Here is a 14366-nt window from a genome sequence, read left to right on the forward strand (position 1 = left end):
GAAAGTGTTGTGGTCTTGTAGGGGACTGGAAAGTAAATTCACCATAGATTCTTTGTAGAAGTATGGAGAGTAGGAAAGAAGTAAACAACCATATCCAAACTAGGTTCAGATGAGGGCCTAGGTCATGTGAGGGAAGCTCGAGTGACGGCGCAATAGGGGCCATCTGATTGCCCACAACCAGAGGTGATAGCTCCTCCAGCATGTACCATTCTTGAGCCTTAATGTTGAGGAAGCATGATTCCTCCATGCATTATGAACAATGTACTGACTACCATTCTTCTCTGATTTTCCCTCCAGAAAACCCGTTATGAAATTTATGTCAGCATTCTAAAAGAAGGAGGCAAGGAGCTCCTGAGTAACAATGAAAGTGAGGCTGTAGGATTGAAGAAGTCACATTCAAGTCCTTCGCTGAACCCAGATTCATCTCCAGTTACAGCCAAGGTCAAGCGTAACGTGTCAGAGAGGAAAGATCACCGACCTGAAACACCAAGCATTAAGCAAAAAGTTACTTAGAATCCATCTGTGACCAGGAAGTACTGGTCATGGAGCAAAATAGAGTTTTTCAAGATCTTTCTGGTAAACCCGTGAATATCTTTTTAAACAGTCTGTGACTAAATGGTGCATTAGTAACCTTTTCTATTGCATAGCTTTGTTAGTTTCTGTACTGATTGTCTCTTTGCTCTTGATTTCTTGGCTTTGATGATTTTTTTTGCTACTTGATGACTAATGCACCTTTTTCATGAGGGGAAGGGGATCATGATTTCAGAATGATTATGTGTCACTTTTCCTTTGGTTTTTTTCTTGTTTGCACTCTGCTCAGTTGTTTTATGTATTCTCAAATCAGCTATTACACTTTTTTTTAAGGTTAAAAAATTAAATTCCTTGTGGAACATTTAACTGGACAAACTTGGTAGTTTAGCAAATTCTAGCCAGAGTTAATATAAGCCTTTATATGTGAAATCTTGCTCAGTCACTGAGGTGAAATTGAGCACTCACAGAAATTCAGTTAAGAATTAAAATTCTGGGAATCAAGATGTCCCACTGTGATGCAGATGTGCATACATCTTCACACTTACTGTTGAGTTCTGACTCTGCTGGAAGCAGGGATAGGAGGTGTGAAGATCAGAGGACTGGAGAACTTAAGAAGTGCATTAGCTTCCTTGAAGTATTGATTTCATTTCAGCCAAAGAAGGAAAGAGAAAGTGAAATCTTTCGCCATTGAAGGTTGTGGAAAGACGACACCAAGTTCATTTTGTTTCCTAAAGGGTAGTGGCAATAATTGACTCTTGGGGAGCTGTAGCAGTAGGCTTGCGATTGGTGTGCAGGAAATCGTTACCTCATTCCCAGGGTCTAGACTAGGAATCCAGAATCATCTCTATCGTCAATACTCTGCCATTCAGGAATTAGGTTATTTTAGGCATGGTGTTATCTCCTGATTGTAAAATATTGGAGTCTTCCTAACAAAATAATGTTGAAAACAGAACTCCTTTTGTTCTTTTTTAAATCAAAACAAAGTAAGACAGGAAAAAGTAGCTGCAGTTGTTCAGCAATGCAATGAATATTGATTCTTTAAAATAAATCTGAAAGTAATAAATTGAATGAATTGTGATTGGAAAACTGGAATCTACTGGCTACATAAGCAAGGTTACTTAGTTTATTCTTATCTCAGTCTTTTTGATAGCCAATTCAGTCTGCTACTACTGAACTTTCTCCTGAGAACAAGTACTTTATTTTAAATCATTATTTTCTATCTACTCAAATTTTATTAACCTTACAGTCATGAGTTTTTTCCAGTGATGGTCCCTTTGCAATTTAGGATAATAAACATCACATTCTCCTGTAGAGGTAGAAAAAGTGAAAATTGAGCCTTCTATTAGTTAGAACTTTCTGATTTTGAAACCTTGATACTTTGTGATAGTTAAAGCTATAATCTTCATGACTTCAGAGATAATAGAATCACTTTGAATACTCTTCTCTCCCATACATATTTGCTCTAGTTGTGCTCAGTTTATTAGTTAAAGGTACTATGACCAAAGAATCAGGGACTCTGCATGAATAGCATGGTTCTGGTAAATTAGAGAAAACCTGCTATTAAACCATGGTGGTTTCTAGTGCTGTATTGTTCTGATGTACCAGCATTTAATCACAAGATTATTTATTAACATTTACTTCCTTTACCTATATAAATGCCCATATTTGCTAGTGCCCAGAAAAGAGAAACCCCATGCTAAGGTTGTAGCTGCTTGCTTTGTGATAAGTATTTTGCCACACCTTGAAAAGTTCACTCTAACCCTCTATCTTGTTTACATGAAGGCAATGACTAATTTATGTTTCAAACCCAAAAAACAAGGTAGTTCCCAATATAGCCCTGTGTACCTGATTCATTTTTGTAGCTTCTGACCAAATCCGAGATTTCCATGAGGGAATCATCTCTCTTCCTCAAATCTGAATAATTAACCTATTTGTTTTCTGCCTAGATACTTAACTCATACCAAGCAGAAAAATACCTAGACTATATAATCTCTGAGCTTCAATAACTAAAGAAAAATAAACATCCCTGATTGGCTTGAATGTGTTTGTCCATAGTGTGACTGTGTCTGTGTATATAGAATGTCTCTGTGTATTTTACTTACAGTATATAATAGACATGAAATGGTACCTTGCTACAGTGTTTCTGACATTTAGAGTAGTTCTGAAATGCTCAGTTAGCATCAGCAGCACTATAGCATTATTCCTATTATATGACTTACTACTGTTAGCCTACAGGAACTTCTGTAGGATATGCTAATAGATAAATGGATGAGAAGGACACTTTGAAGCTGCCATATACTATGCTTGCATAGTTCCTCTTTAAAAACAACTGCAAAAGGTTTTTCTGTGAGCCAGGATCCCAGATTGCCCTGGCATGATGTTGCCCATCTGCAGGGGATGGGTTGAGAATACTTCTGCCCTATTTGCTGTCAGTGCACCTAGCAGGCCAAGAGTTTATTCAATAGGAGGAAGTGGTCCCTGATTTGACTAGATTCTAAGAGTTTTGCCAATAGCCAACCACATTTTCCTTTGTGATAATTTTTTTTACAATGATATCTAGTCAGAAGAAATTGAAGACATTTCCTTTCACAGCTATTCCAAGCCTGCTACCTAGTTCACAGTACAGGGACCTCTTCTTCTCCTTTCCTTCTTCCCATTCCCACTCCTCATCCATATCTCAGCACCAGGAGCCTTGGGATTTCTCTCCGTGTGGTAAATTATTATTCTCCTTCATATAAATACACTTAATATTTTTTGTACAGAAAATCTTGATAGTCATCAAAACACCTTGGTGATAGTCTTGTTGCATAATTGACCGTGGCTAATGTATAAAATCTTTGAGAGTTTTCGGGCTTTGTTCCCCCACCTTGCATGTTGACTTTTACAGGTGTCAGAAATCTCTTGATAGCAATCAAACTTAATCACTAGCATACAGAGTCCTTTTTTTTTTTTTTTGCCAGGCTTATAGCCCTTATTTAAAGTGCACTTTTTAGAAACACTTTGGTACTTTTAGCAACACCTACTTCAACCAAGCAATACTTCCATGTTTTTAATTAATCTCAAGTAAAACCAATATGTGGGAGAGTCCACTGGTAAAACTGTAGTTCCAATTGATCCTAGGTAAAGATGGTAGAAAGCAATTGTGTGAGACCTTCTAGACTTCTCTGTTATACTAATTCAGAAGATAGGACAATGTCCTAGTCAGGAGTGATAAGAGAGAATTAATTCTGAAAGAGAAAAATTGGCTGGCTTTCCAAGGCCAAGCTACAGGTGGTTTCTTGAGTTTGTATTTTACCCTGTGGCCAAACCACAGAACTTCTGAGGCTAGATAATAATTTATACAACCTGAAGTGAAGGAGAGTTTTCTGCTGTTCCTGTCCTATTACTCCTTCTGATGTAAAAAGCTTGAAAATCTGTTCTTAGGTAAGGAAGGGCCTGATTTGGTATGAGCTAAACCTCTTCTCTGTCTTTATCCCTAATCATAGACAATGGGAAGAATATTGAACTTTTCAGAAGTTTCTCTATTTCTTACTAGCCAGACTTTCTTGAGTACAGTTAGTTGTCATTGGATTTTGAATTCACAGGGAGTTTCTCAGCCTTATAGATCCAAATTTCTGTACTTTAGCACTTATGGACCTAGTCAAGTTTTCAGCACATTGGTAGCTACCTTACCTAATTTCAGCGGTGAACAATCTCTTCACTTTTCAAATGACAATTTTTTCCAATTGTAACATTAACACTGTTAAACAAAGAACCAAAGTGGCATCCAAGGACTTGTTAAAGTAGAGTTTAGTTAATGAATAATAGTGTGACTTTGGATTTAAATAGCATCTGCTTTTCTCAGCATCTAATTTGCTCTGACAAAAAGAGATCAGTCAGCTTTGTGACTGCAGCTGTATGATGAGCCCTCTGCAGCTACCTTGCGCCAAAGCTTTCTGGCTGTCTCTTCTCCCAGGCCAGTTCAGGCCATTCGTCTGCCTTCTCCTTGGGTCAACAGATATCTCCATTAGCCTTTGACATCCTGTACTGTCAAGTCACCTACAAGACTTTAAAGGTCAGTAGTTCACCATAAAATAATCCCAACAAATGATAGGGAAGTGCTTGGTCATTGCTTCTCCTCTCAGAATCCTTTTCAATGTCTCACTGATAAAAGGGGGACTAAAGTCCAAAGCCATTGCCATTCTCCTTTTGTACCTATAGTATCCAAATCCCGAGTGGGCATCATTCTGCTTAGGATAATAACGCCCATTGCATGCAAAGAGAATATCTTCATAGACAGAATGTCAGTAAATACTTGAATCTGCATGATAGTTTGTTGACTTGAATGCAACAGCAAGAAAATATTGCAAGTTAAGTAATTGTATATACAGTTTCCTTAAATCTCCTTGGCTTGTTCTTTGTAATTTATGTGTGTATCTGTAGTAGTGCAGGATTTTGGAGAATATTCATATCGATAGTGTGTCAGACATCAAAAAAATGCTTTCTGTCACCTGCCAATGTTGTATTGTGGTTATTTATAGTTGTACGTATGTATATGTATCATTGTGTAGACTGTATATCAGTATATGGTATATGTATATCAAATTTATTTTTATCTTTAATAACCAGTGTGATATGAAAAGCAAGTAAAAACCTCATAGGATTGATTATATAATGCAGTTATTGAGAATATATATAGTGGTACTGTTTTATTAAACTTAAATTAAAATATTTTGATTAGATTTTTAATAAGATTTTATGTTAGAAAATTCCATCTTTGATCTTTGAATCACCAGGGCAAAATGACTCTGAACTAACTTTGTGAAACTATTTCAGTGTACTGTGTACAACACTAAGGGGGTAGCTCATTGTAATTTTAGATACATGGAAAGAGGGGAAAAAACAGACATCCTATGCAGTCTTAACAACTTCAGTATTCTGGGCGCTTAACCATAAACTCAAACTGGCAGTTTTGGGCTTATTACAAATTGTGATGCTTTAAAGCACATGTTCTTTATTGTTGTAATTAGTCCAGAAAAATAGAGCTTTCAGAAGAATTAAATAAGTGCCCACCATATCATTTTTGTGCCTGTGTCTATTTTACAGTAGATCAAGCCACTCTTCTAGCACCGCCTCTTTACCCTCTTTAATTTTAAGAAATATTACAATGTTAAAGTATATCAGGGTTTCCCAAGATCAGGTACTATATTCTAGGTTTGCAGTTGTACAAATTAGCATCTAGTGTCACAAGTAAAAGAATTTTAGGGCAGGCTGTGGACCAGGTTAAAACTTAATTTAATATTTTTATATTTAGGTCTCTTCCTGCCTCTCCCCAAAGAAGAGCCACTGGCCTTAGTTGTTTGAGCTTACTGCTTATCTTACAGTGTGTAAATATATAATTAGAGATTAAATGTATATTAACCAGCATGTTTGGTGTATTTAAAGCAGCAACTGAGTATGTCTGAGTGAGTGGTTGAGTGCAGTATATTTTTAAAAATACTGTCTCCTATTCTTTGTATCTGATTCAGAGAATTGGAGTTGTAGAGTGGAAGACCAATCTTTGGCTCCAGTCTACAGTAGTGTGTTGGTAGTTACATTGGAGGGTTTTTTTTTTATTAAACTACAGTTTCAAACTATTTTTGCAAATATATCATATTTCCTAATTTGTTTTTGACATGCAGTAAACTGGCTCTGTGACTAACCAGAAGGATCTTTGTTCTGCAAGAGTGTGTTTCTTTCTAAAAATTATAGTGATTTGCAAAAAAATCCATTTGATTCAGAAAGTATACATAAAAGGAGTAGCAAAAATAAAGTTTCATTTTGGGCCTTAATCATTTGAAATGTTTGGACTTTTCATATAAAGCCATGTATGTTATAAAGCCAAGTAACCATTTGGCATGGATAATAATATCCACTGTATAGAGAGTATATATGCACACTGATTTTTAATGCCATCAGGATACTTTTTTAAGCTATACGAATGAGACTAATTAGACCAAATTGAAATCAGAGGGCTTGAGGGGGAAGTATGTGAGCTGGTTGCCTTCCATTTAAGGTAGACATACATGTGGTCAGTCCTCTGCTCCTGAGAGATTCAGAACCAGTTAACTGTCCCCTTAGGGACATGTGTAAGGGGAAAGTCTTACACATGTAGGCCTCCCACATGTGTACATACACTTGCACACATGTATACATAGTGGATGTTTTAAGTTATACAAACTTTAAAACACAAAAGGCCAGGGTGTAAAAATGTTGAACGAAGTGGGTGGAAACTGCATCACAGGAATATTTTCTAAGGGCTAGGGAGGAGTTTGAGCTCTAGAGTCTGACTTTGAGAAGCATCGGATTTTTAACAAATATATGAATACATATATATCACATCCACCAAATTGAAAGCTTTCTTATCATTCATAAGCAGCCAGTCTCCAACATCTTGCAGTACCATGGGGACATTCCAGAAGGCTGATGTTCACTGTTTTCCAGGGTGGCACTGCTGCTTGCCCTGGAGATCATTCCTTTGAGAAAGGAACACAAATAGAGAAGCAAAAAAGCGCTTACCATAGGAGCATTAATATGAATTGTCCACATTCGCTTTTCAGCCATACTGTTGAGAAAGCTCAGATTGAAGTTATGCTGAACAGTTAAGCACTTTTCTATCAACAATGACAGTAAAGATGGAGATGAAAAGAAACTTAGCTAAAATATATTTCCCTTTGCAGGGTTAAGAACTAAACTCTCACTAATAATGTCATAAACACCTTCACTTCAATTCCTGAAAATCTTGGTTAATGGAGAGAAATTTGGAGTTTCACTTACCATTTCCCTGTGAGCTTGCATAGATAAGACTTTAGACACTCCCAAGAGAGTCCTATTCAGAAAGCTCGGTTAAGGACAGTACTGTAGGTCTGAGGCTCCTTGCTCTGACCCCTGAATACTGGGGCACTACAGAGGATGACAATGTATTCTCTCTGCAAAGAGGAGCTTCTCTTCTGGCCTTCCACTCCACTTGGGCTTCTACTGAGCAGCAGGCACATCCTGGATTTCAATGTTGTTTCCCTGGCTTTAGGAATCCAGCTGTTGTAATGAGTAGACCCTGCTGAGGTAAGATATCAACTCTGAGAGTGACTGAGTCACTGGAGGTGGCATATGACAAAGGTATTTTAAAAATTTTCTGACTGACACCAAGACCACATATTTTGCCTTTGCACCCAGATTTCTGGAAATGGATAATGTTTCAGTTCTGTGGGAAGGGTCAGGGAACACTAAGTTTATTGCTTAGCATTTCTGCTCAGTGCTTATTGCTTAGCATTTCTGCTCAGTTTAGATGAGAGCTGTTGGGTAAAGGCCTAAATGCCTCCCTCCATTCTCTTCTACCTCAGGTTTTAGGAGCCCATTTCTAGAACAGAAATTTATACGAGTGGAGAACCAATACTGTCAGCCTTGATTACTGTAGGACAGGCAGGAGGGTAGTAATATGTATCCTGTAATATAGAACAAGCTTTTAACTTGTCCAACCTAGTAACTGGATTATGTTTTCTGTGACTCAAACTAATTGGCAGTGTGGAACTTTCATTTACCTTCAAAGTTTTCTCCACCAATCATTGCAGTTTCATTGCAGTACTGGTGCCATATCTCCCTGCAAATTGTGAAAGTAATTAGTGACAAAATAGCAGCCTAATCCTTTTCAGTGGCCAGACTGTCAGCATTAGCAGACTTAGGTAAGCTAGTGGGACTGAATTATGTACTGGAAACCTGTTCCTCATTATTACCCACCAGACTGAAGACATGCCATCTCCTAGAGAATTATGGCATTTATGGTGGTCATCTTTTTAATGGAACAGTAACTTATGCGGATATTGTTAAAGCATTCAGAGACTATTTTGAAAATTAAGTTTACATTTTACAATTGCTTTATTTTTTATTAAAATAGTTGTATATAAATATTACTCCATTTCACTGATGTTAAAGTAAACCTAACCATGTAGACAAGTGTGTCACCTGATATGTATAGAAGCTATGATATATATATAGTACTTTTCTCTATTGTGTAAATGTTTATGAATATAATTGTTCTGTGTTTTTATAAGTTGGGGATAATTTGTTGTTTTACAACAACAAAATCAATTGAACTTAAGTGGCTTTTATGTAATAGAAATTATGCAAAATAGTGAAAGATTTAAAATATGTATATGATATATGTAAATGTACAAACTTTAGAAAGAAATAAATTAACAAATTTCAATCATTTAGGGGAATATTTTTATTTGCTTATTTAAGCAACTGTATAATACCTTTAAAAATCAAAACACAACACACCCCATCCTGCATTAAAAAGCCCCACAGTGGCCAGGATAATTGATTAAGATGTTAAGAAAGTCAAATCGTTAGCTCTCACCTCCATTAACATCGGTCAAAACCCGTGTTTGCACAAAGATGTTGATGAGACTTAGGGGGCCTACTGTCTTCATTAGCAGACTTTGAGCAGAGAAAGAAGTTTTGAAGCAATTTCAAAAATTCATTTTGCATTCCCATACTCCTAACATTTTTTATCAAAGTAAGGACTGGAGAGTTCATTATTGTGCTAAAATGCAAATGTTGGTCACTGCTTTATGGTGCCTAGTATATACATCTGTGTTCTCATAACCAAACTTAATACTAAAACTAAGATCTGTTGATTTGAAAAATGAAAAAATAAAACTCCACCCTAATCACCTAACTTCTGAATATTTGAGAAGATGTTTTATGTTTGGGGATTTGGGCTTTTTGAAGCAAGATAGCTGATAAATGAATGAAAGTGCTGTCTGGCAGAGATGAAAACTGTTGTTATGTGTAAATTTCAAAGAAATAAATAGCTTGGGGTGGGGAAAATGGAGGAGATAGGCTCTTTGGCACCCATTGGCTTCCACTAAGATTCCCTGTGTGACTCTCAAACATGAATCCTCTTAAGTTAAAAATAGACCTGCCCTACGACCCAGAAATTGCACTGTTGGGGATTTACCCCAAAGATTCAGATGCAATGGAAGGCTGGGACACTTGCACCCCGATGTTTATAGCAGCAATGTCCACAATAGCCAAAGTGTGGAAGGAGCCTCGGTGTCCATTGAAAGATGAATGGATAAAGAAGATGTGGTTTATGTATACAATGGAATATTACTCAGCCATTAGAAATGACAAATACCCACCATTTGCTTCAACGTGGATGGAACTGGAAGGTATGCTGAGTGAAGTAAGTCAATCGGAGAAGGACAAACATTGTATGTTCTCATTCATTTGGGGAATATAAATAATAGTGAAAGGGAATATAAGGGAAGGGAGAAGAAATGTGTGGGAAATATCAGAAAGGGAGACAGAACATAAAGACTCCTAACTCTGGGAAACGAACTAGGGGTGGTAGAAGGGGAGGAGGGCGGGGGGTGGGGGTGAATGGGTGACGGACACTGAGGGGGGCACTTGACGGGATGAGCACTGGGTGTTATTTTGTATGTTGGTAAATTTAACACCAATAAAAAATAAATGTATTGTTAAAAAAAATTAATCCTCTTAAATATTGAATCCTACTGTACACCTGAAACTAATATAATGTTATAATGTCAATTATATCTCAATTTAGAAAAGAAACAAACATGAATCCTAATTGCCCAGTTGTCTGTTCAGGATTAGGAGTTTTATATGTCTTAGCATATTCTATTTATTGCAGAATTTAATATTAAAAGATGAAACACTCATGAGAAGAAACTAAAACCCAGGGAAAATTAAGATAGGAAAGAACTATCAACTCTAAGTAATGTCTCACCTCTACATTAATTCTATTCCACAGTACTGTGAGATTTAACAGTGGGACTGCTGAGTCATGCAATTTTTACTGAAAAATTATAAGCCATGGTAAGTATTAGAGATAGGCATATATTTTTTCTAATATCAGAAAAGAAATTCTGGATACTGTAGACTAGTGAGCTTGGTATTAATTCTAGGCATAGTTAAGAGAGCATAAGGATGCAACAATTACTACAAGCCAGCATGGATTCTCAAGAACAAATCATTTCAGACTATATATTTCCTATTTTGTAAGATTAAGTAGATTAGAAAATGTAGTAGACAAAATGAGCCATAACAAAGAATTTAATGTGGTCATAAATATATCTGGGCAAAATAGTGAAATAATCGATATAATACAATTGGTGGGTGTGTAATCATTTGAATGGTGCTAAGATACCTCTCAACCTAGAAGAGCATGTCTAGTGTCCTTATGCAAAGCCTGCTTTTTGGCTCCAGCTGTCCAACATTTCAATTAATAACTTGACTAAAACTACAAAAAAATGTGTTTATTAAAAGTGTGTATGTCAAAAGGCTGGGAGAGAATGATTTTACTAAAGGATAGAATCAAAATACAAAAAAAAAAAAATCTCACGAGGCAGGGAAATGGGACAAATTAACAATGTGAAGTGTTAAAGTGTAAGTGTGTAAGATTTTACATATCAGTTATTAAAAAAAAAACCAACCATACAAGGTCAAGCTAAGACCTTCTGTTGCATAGTATAGCAAACACATAGGAAAGAAATTCTCCAGCTTTAATCCACAGCAAGCTCAAAACGAACAGTGATGTAGCCACCAAAGACACTGGTGCATACTTTGTGTGATATAAGTATGATTTCTAAAACAAGAAGGTGAGTCACTACACTAATGCTCTACACTAATGAGACTACACCAGGATAAAGTGTCTTGAGACTTGAGATGTAAACAAACCAGAGAGTATGCAAAATTATCAGTCAGGATGGCAAAAATCATGAACAATGTAATGAGAAATGTAGCATATACGAACAGAGAACGGTTAATCCATGACAGAACTAAGGAATACTGATTTAAAAGTTAATGAATCTTATGTGGAAGGGAAATGAGAATTGTGCTATAGCAATCTAAGGGGTTTAACTAGGATTGATTATTGGAATCTACAAGAACTTAATAGAAGGAAGAGCTTTCCACACAAGGCTGGCCACAACAGACAAATCACTTGCCAATAGAGTAGTTCAGATTTGGTCTGGCACCCATGTGGAAGGTTGTAATATTGAGAAATAAGAGAAAACTCAGGTGGGCAGTTGGATTGTAGTAACAATGACAGATAATATTATTATTTAAAATATCTATCGAGCACCTGGCACTATGCCAGCTACTTAGCATAGATCCTCTCATTCAATCTTTATGAAATTCTGTGATATAGCACTATTATTTCCCCCATTTTACAGATGAGAACAAGCCTGCATCAGGTTCCATCTCTTCAGATATTTAGCATTTTAATACCTCAACAGCTTCTATCTTGATATACAGAAATCAGAGTCAGTATCTTTCTTGTCAGCCTCCGTTTTGAGAAGCAATGACTCCATCACGGGAGTAGGAATCTCTGTGTATCTTTGGGAGGAGCTGGCAGTAAAAATAGTCTTTATAGCTCCATATGCCTGGATGCCACCCACAAAATTCTGAATGAATTGATCTGGAATATGGAAATTTTAGAAGTTCCCTGGGTGATTCTATCATGCACCCAGGCTTGAGAACTACTTCCTTGGAGCTTGGCAACTTAGTAACATCCCCTTGGACATTTTGGGAAAAGTAGAATCTTAGGCCTCACCCCAGACCTGGTGAGTTAGGATTCTGCATTTAAATGATGTCCCCAGGTGTACATTAAAACTTGAGAAACCCCGCTTTAGAGCAGTTCCCAAACTGTGGTCCTGAAGCAGCACTAGCAGCATCTCCTGAGAATTTGTTTAAAATACAAATTCTCCATCCTACCTTGGATCTACTGAGTCAGAAACTCTGGGGATGAAGCCCAGCCATATGTGCTTTATCAAGCCCTTCAGATGGAGCTGATGCCAACAAAGTTTGAGAATCATTGCTTTGTTAACTCACATGGCTACAGAAGCCTTCTGTACTCACAAAGGGCAACTGGTTGTTTCCTGCCATTATTGTGCATGATGCAGTGCTACCCATTCTGCCTTGTATCTGTTAGCTCTCCTCATAAAGAAGGGAGACCAGGCTTTGACCACTGTATTATGAAACGTGACCTGGATGTTGCTACTGAGCTGGCCAGAAGGCTTGCTTATACGTAGAAGTGAATGGGGAGCCCAGCACTCTCTTCTCTGTGTTAGGGGGCTTCCTACTGGCCCATTGCATAAACCCTGCCTGAAGTATGTGCCTTGGGCTTGCCCTTCTGAAACAGCTCTTTCTGTCAATTCATTTGCCTACCCTTGCTTTAAGGACAATCTGCTGCTCCTTTTCTAGGTAACGTTTCCTGACTACAGATAGTTCTGTCCTAAGTTATAACAGAATTTGGGGGGAAAAAAACAATTTTGGCCACACTACTAAAATTTGTGAGAGGCCTTTATGGCCTGGAAGAGTATATCCATGAAATTCTTAACTGGCAATCTCTCTAGAGTACAGTTGCAGATAAAATATAAGATGCTCAACTACATTTCAATTGCAGATTAACAACAATGGCTTTTTAGCATATGCCCCATGCGATATTTGAGACATACTTATACTATGGAAAGTATTTGTCGTTTATCTGAAAATCAAATGTTACTGAGTATTCTATATTTTATCTGGGAGTCCTCCCAGGGGGTCCCTTTAGGTAGCATTTCCTTTGCTGGCCAAAAAGAGGATTTTGTCAATATCTTCAGGTTAATAAGATCCACAGAAGCTCATTTGTGCTGACAGACTCAGAGGATGGAAGGGTAAAGTCACATGTCAATCTTTTAAATGAGAATAAAAATAAAATCATAAAGTGACTTGGAATGTTGCTGTTGTGGTAACAAACATTTTCCCCCTTAGGCATATCTACAAAGTATAATTTAGCTCCTCAAGGGCAGAAAAAAACTACCTTACTCAACTTTGTGTGAAGTAATGTGCTATGTACGTGGCATCCCAAGAAGCTGCTCAATGAATACATTTTGGATGGAATCAAAATGAAAGGCATTATGTCTTCTAGGTCACCTTTCCTTTGAAGTCATTTGTGACACTTTTCCCTCCTAAGGAGTGACTTTACAAACATAATTCACAGGGTCTTGGATGGACACCACACTATGTAGCGTTAAATATACATGGCCTCACATGCTTATTTCTGTTCAGTAGAATAAATGGTTAATAACAGATATACTGGAATCCAAAAGAGCTGCCTTTAACTCCACACCATGCACCTTACTGGTTGTGTGACCCTAGTCAAATTACCTAATCTCTGTTCCTGTTTCCACATTTTTAAAATGTGAATAATAACACTCACTCATCAGGTTGTTATGGAGCTCAAATAAGACATTACATATAAACACTTAACACAGTATTTGGCCCTTAACAAACCCTTGTAATAATAGTAATATAAAATAATAATAATAGATAATATTAACTAACATTACCTTATTGATGGCATTAATTCCATTAATAGTAGTTGTCAGCTTGTTCCTCTGGCTTCTGGCCCAGGAAGAATTGTGTTTTTAGCATATATCTCAGCTCATCCACACTGTGTTGATTTTGTAATTTAACTCTTAGAAGAATTTTGGAGCGGGCTACTTTACTAAGCCACAGTCTGCACATAAAGGTTAACAAGTATTTAGTACTCCCATCAGCTACTTTTGATGATACTACTACTTTGATGATATCTACTACTAGTTATGATCTTGGTCCTCTAGAAAAGTATTGTTCAATATGATAGCCACCAATCACATGTGCAAATTTAAAATTTTGTTTTAGTTACCTGACCTACATATCACTAATATATAACATATATATACTGGGACACCTGGGGGGCTCAGTGGCTGAGCATCTGCCTTTGGTTCAGAACATGATCCTGGAGTCCTGGGATCAAGTCCCATATT

General features: G+C 37.1%; 1 protein-coding gene across 12 annotated transcripts in view; it reads left to right on the top strand.

Moving 5' to 3' along the window:
- Positions 1-9226, top strand: part of PSD3 (pleckstrin and Sec7 domain containing 3) — a 592272-nt gene extending 583046 nt beyond the window's left edge. For 11 of the 12 annotated variants that reach the window (XM_072776754.1, XM_072776755.1, XM_072776757.1 and 8 more), the window contains one exon: positions 298-9226. In XM_072776754.1, the coding sequence (XP_072632855.1) occupies positions 298-513 (216 nt within the window). In that variant the 3' untranslated portion in view covers positions 514-9226. The remainder of the gene's footprint in view (positions 1-297) is intronic. The other variant, XM_072776756.1, reaches the window with a different exon arrangement.
- Positions 9227-14366: the final 5140 nt, after the last annotated feature.

The sequence above is a fragment of the Canis lupus genome, chromosome 15 (genome assembly GCF_048164855.1).
Source record: "Canis lupus baileyi chromosome 15, mCanLup2.hap1, whole genome shotgun sequence".
In the NCBI taxonomy this organism is placed as follows: Eukaryota; Metazoa; Chordata; class Mammalia; order Carnivora; family Canidae; genus Canis; species Canis lupus.